General features: G+C 39.0%; 1 protein-coding gene across 1 annotated transcript; it reads right to left on the bottom strand.

Moving 5' to 3' along the window:
• Positions 1 to 280: 280 nt before the first annotated feature.
• On the bottom strand, positions 281 to 658 carry LOC121404524 (probable ATP-dependent RNA helicase ddx42). The gene has a single exon (XM_041594179.1). The coding sequence runs from the start codon at positions 656 to 658 to the stop codon at positions 281 to 283; it is 378 nt and encodes a 125-aa protein (XP_041450113.1).
• Positions 659 to 4,288: the final 3,630 nt, after the last annotated feature.

A 4,288-nucleotide genomic window follows, 5' to 3' on the forward strand; every position in this document is an offset into this window, starting at 1 on the left:
TGAAAATTATGTGGAATAGCATATTTTCCTGAGAGAAGTTCTATGAATGCTAATCCTTTGGAATTGGTTGAACCTTCACCAATACCTGATATTTGTGTGATATTTTTGTAATCTATGTTACGAAATGTGTCTGTATTTTCTTTTATTAAAGATATGTCCGCACCTGTATCTACCAATAATGTATACATGTTGTGTGTTTTTTCATTTTGTAATGAAACAAAAAGGTTGAAATTAAGATTGATAGTGTGAACCGTTACTGTTTTTGTTTTCTTAAGGGGGCTTACTGGTTTTCCGGTGTGGTTTGCACCTGTCGGACATTATTATTTTGCCTGTTGGAGTTGGCATTATTACCACTATAGAATCCACCGTTCTGACGGTTGTTTCCGCTATAGTTTGTATTGTTGTTATTACTATTGTTGTAACGTCGAAAATTTCCTCTGAAATTTCCGCGTCCTCGGCTTTGGCTACTTTGATAACTACCTCGGTAATTACCTTGGTATCCACCTCGGCTTCCGCCTCGGTATGAGTTTCCTCTATATGAGTTATTACTCTGCCGATTATAGTACAGTACGGTATCAGTTTTACCGGTTGCATCTGTGCAACTGTTTACGAACTTGGAGACAGCTTCGTTCATGTTATTGAAGTGTCCCGCTTCCATGATAAGTTTAACTTTTTCGATGGAGCAATTCTTTGTCATAGCTTTTACAGCTTGTTGGGTTGAATATTTAGTGGCAAGGGAAAGAGAAATTCCGTCTGCAATATAGGCGCTTTCTAGAGCCTTTGTCAATTGTTGAATTTCTTGAGTATAGACGTTTGCAGTTTTATTTTTCTGTTGGACGTTCAACATTTTAGCGTTTAGTAATTCAACTGACTCGCCTTTTACGTCATTTTTAAGCTTACGAATGACGTCTGCTATTGTTGTTTCTGATTCTATTAAGTTCCTGGCATGTCCTTTAAGTTTTGATTTAAGGACGGATACTGCTAAAACTTCATGAGTTCCTTTAATGGAATCTACTATTTCTAGTGCGTCTAGGAAACTTCTCAGATTTTCGTGTTTACCATCGAAATCTGGTATAAGCCTGGTGGCTGAGCTGAGAAATTCTATATTTGTTTGTGCCATTGTTGTTTCTATTTCCTGGTCAGTTTCTAGGTCAGATTCTAGTATTACTTGTTCTGCTATATGTATTGTATCGGGCAGAAATGATTTATTAAAGCTGGCTAGACTGGTGTAATTGTTTGGTAAGGAAAGTCGCAAGCTATGTATTGTACTGATTTTAAGAAGTTTTTCTTGTAGGTTTGCTAATACTTCTATAATTTGGGTTTCATGTAAATCTGAAAGTCTTTCTTGGCAATTTTGATAGATAAGTACTATTTTATTATATTGTGCAATAAGTATTTCTGTATGCTTTGTTATAGTTTGTATTGTGATATGCACATTTTTATTTAAACATTTAAAAGATCTATCAAATTCTGTTCTAATTCTTACAATTGCTTTTGTTATCGGTATCCAACCATTGTCCATAGATAATCGGATATTTTGAAATAATTTTATTTAATTAATTTTTTTTTTTTTTATATATATATATTTGTGTTTATAAAGTGGTTGTTGCGTACTTTTTCTTTAATATCTTATTGTGCATTGCATACAATTTTAGCAAAAGCATTGTGGATAGCAAAATAATTATTATTAGTAATAGTGTCCACAGTGAACCTATGTCTTCTGTGTGATCTACTATTTCAAGTTTATTGACGACATTTGCCGTCGGATTTTCGATCTTTGATTCTGTTTTACCCATGATTGAATTATTGGGTTTTTCTTTTATCTCAAAAATTATTTTTAAAATTTGATATATTATTATACCAATTATCATTACATTTGTGTCCTACCTAATAGGCGAATGGCTTTACAGGCCAATCTATTTTACCGGTCGACTCAATTGTCGTCGGGTATTACAAAAATTAAATTTATTTATATTGTTTTAATAGTATTTAATATTATTTTGATGGGCGTTCTCTGTAACGCTATCGGTCCGTGGCGCAGCTTGTCGCGCTGGCGGTGCCGGTGCTGTGTCTTCGCACAGGCTAGTTGGATTGGGTGCTGGAGCTGGTCATCTCGCAGGCTGATGGGGTGCCGGCGCTGGTCATCTCTTTCCGTTTCGGCAACACCCATATGCAAGTGTAGTTGCACGTCGGGCTGTAGAGTGGTCCTTGGCAGTCTCCAGGGCACTTCTTTTGTTGTTTTGGTATGGCTCTGGGGGCAGGACGGTGATTAACAAGTTGTCTATTTTGTTTTTGTGTTGTGGCACAGGGTGAGCTTTTACTTTTTAATAGCGACTCGAGGTGTTCGAGTTCGCTCTGTAACTTCACTGCGACTTCCCACTTCGGGGGATTGTCGTTTTTATACAGAAGTTTAACGATATCAGACTTTCTCTTTCTGATCCGTTCTTTTAAACCACTTCTTCTGGGTTTAAGTTTAATTTGGGTGCTCATCCCTGTACTCACTCAGATATTTCTTTGCTGTTTCTGTCCTTATTATTCCAGTTGGGCCAGTTGTCATGGTCGCCATGTTATGTTGATGTTCAGCGAAGTCATACCGCATCGGTTGGTGGCTTAATTCAGAATGTTTATTGAATATCATTTTGTTCTTATCCTAGGGTACAATCGTTCTTATGTATAACGGAGAGCGAGAGTTCTCCCATGCATTATATGAAAAGAGTACCACCGCATAAGTATTAGTGCGCGTGGTCTCTGCCTGAGTCTAATGGAAATGCATGATCAGCATTAAGGGGCTTTTGAGAGTGAGACCCATCGCCTATATGTTAGGGCGTTTGGGTTCTGCCTGAGTTCGGGTAAATGCCTGCTCAGCAGTTTTGGTAGCTGTCCGATCTGCGTTCAAGTCTTAGATCGTTGCTGTGCAAAAGGAATGTGTAACATAAACATAAGTTGTTTATGTCACTGCTCATATGTATATATGTATTTATATATATAACAGAGTGTTACATATGTACATGCATGGGTTCACTACAATAGATTATACATTTAAAATTTAATTTCTACATCTACCATTTAGATTCTACATCTCCTCCGCTAGAGGGCACTCGCGCACTGAAAGAGGCAGAGTATGCGAGCGAGAAAGAGAATGAGTAGAATAAATTTCTTCATTCTGCCCATAATTATGATCCGATCTTTTTTATCGTATCTTATCAAATTTGGTTGCCCTAGCTCTTATAGTCTCTGAGATCTAGGCGCTCAACAAGACGGACAGACAGACAGACGAACAGACAGACATGGCTATATCGACTCGGCTATTGATGCTGATCAAGAATATATATACTTTATGGGGTCGGAAACGTTTTATTCTCTGCGTTACACACATCCACTTTTACCAAAAATCTAATATACCCATTAACTCTTTTTTGAGTACGGGTATAAAAAATGTTTGTGCCTTTCATAAAGTCAGTGCACACGTACAGAGCGGACCAACAAAATCCCGAATGAGGTTATTAAGCTTCGTAAGCTCGACTTTACGTAAGCAGCGGACACGTTCAGATAGCCTACCCGTTCGATCCAATACACTAGGTCCAATATCGACCGTCACTTCGAATGTAGGATGGTAGGAGTCCTCAGGTATAGTGAGCGGAAGGGTTAGGCTTAGCAACGCTATGGTCGGAGTTGGGTGCGGACTCGACGGACACGGACGCTACAGACATTTCTAACTGCATACTTTCCGAAGTGACGCATTCGGCTCCCGAATCTGCGTCACCAGCAGCGATCGTTGCCCTTGGAGTAGCAAACGTAATCAACTGCTGCACTAAAGGAGTGGTCGGAGTAAGTTTTTCGGATGCCGGCGGACATGAGGCAGTCGCCACTTACATACGTACTTACATACGGCCTATAATACAGGCCGTTGATTTGGGATATGACATCTCCTACACGGCCCGACATCCCTACACATTTTGCGTGTACTACGCTTTCGCAAAGCCAGTGTGTGTGCTGGTCATGGGTGATATGCTTTTTGCAGGTTTTTTTGGCACAGACGACAGAAAAATCCATGATGTCTTACAATTTTTTTTTTCCGAAAAAAAAAAAAATTTAGAACAAATAGCAGTCAGACCAATGTGCAGAGCAAATGCTTAGAGCGATGCTTGAAGCAAAATAGGAAAAGTTGAGAAAGTTACGAGATCGAGAGAGAAAGAACAGGTATTGAGAGTTAGGTGACAGAGAGAGAGACTGATAGACGGCAATAGCCACGACAAAGAGCGGCTAAATGTAATGAGAGGGCGTACTT

The sequence above is a fragment of the Drosophila obscura genome, unplaced genomic scaffold, assembly GCF_018151105.1.
Source record: "Drosophila obscura isolate BZ-5 IFL unplaced genomic scaffold, ASM1815110v1 contig_209, whole genome shotgun sequence".
In the NCBI taxonomy this organism is placed as follows: Eukaryota; Metazoa; Arthropoda; class Insecta; order Diptera; family Drosophilidae; genus Drosophila; species Drosophila obscura.

What these genes read in the sequence shown, in the direction of transcription:
- LOC121404524 (XM_041594179.1), bottom strand. Translation starts at nt 658, where the DNA reads ATGGAAGCGGGACACTTCAATAACATGAACGAAGCTGTCTCCAAGTTC.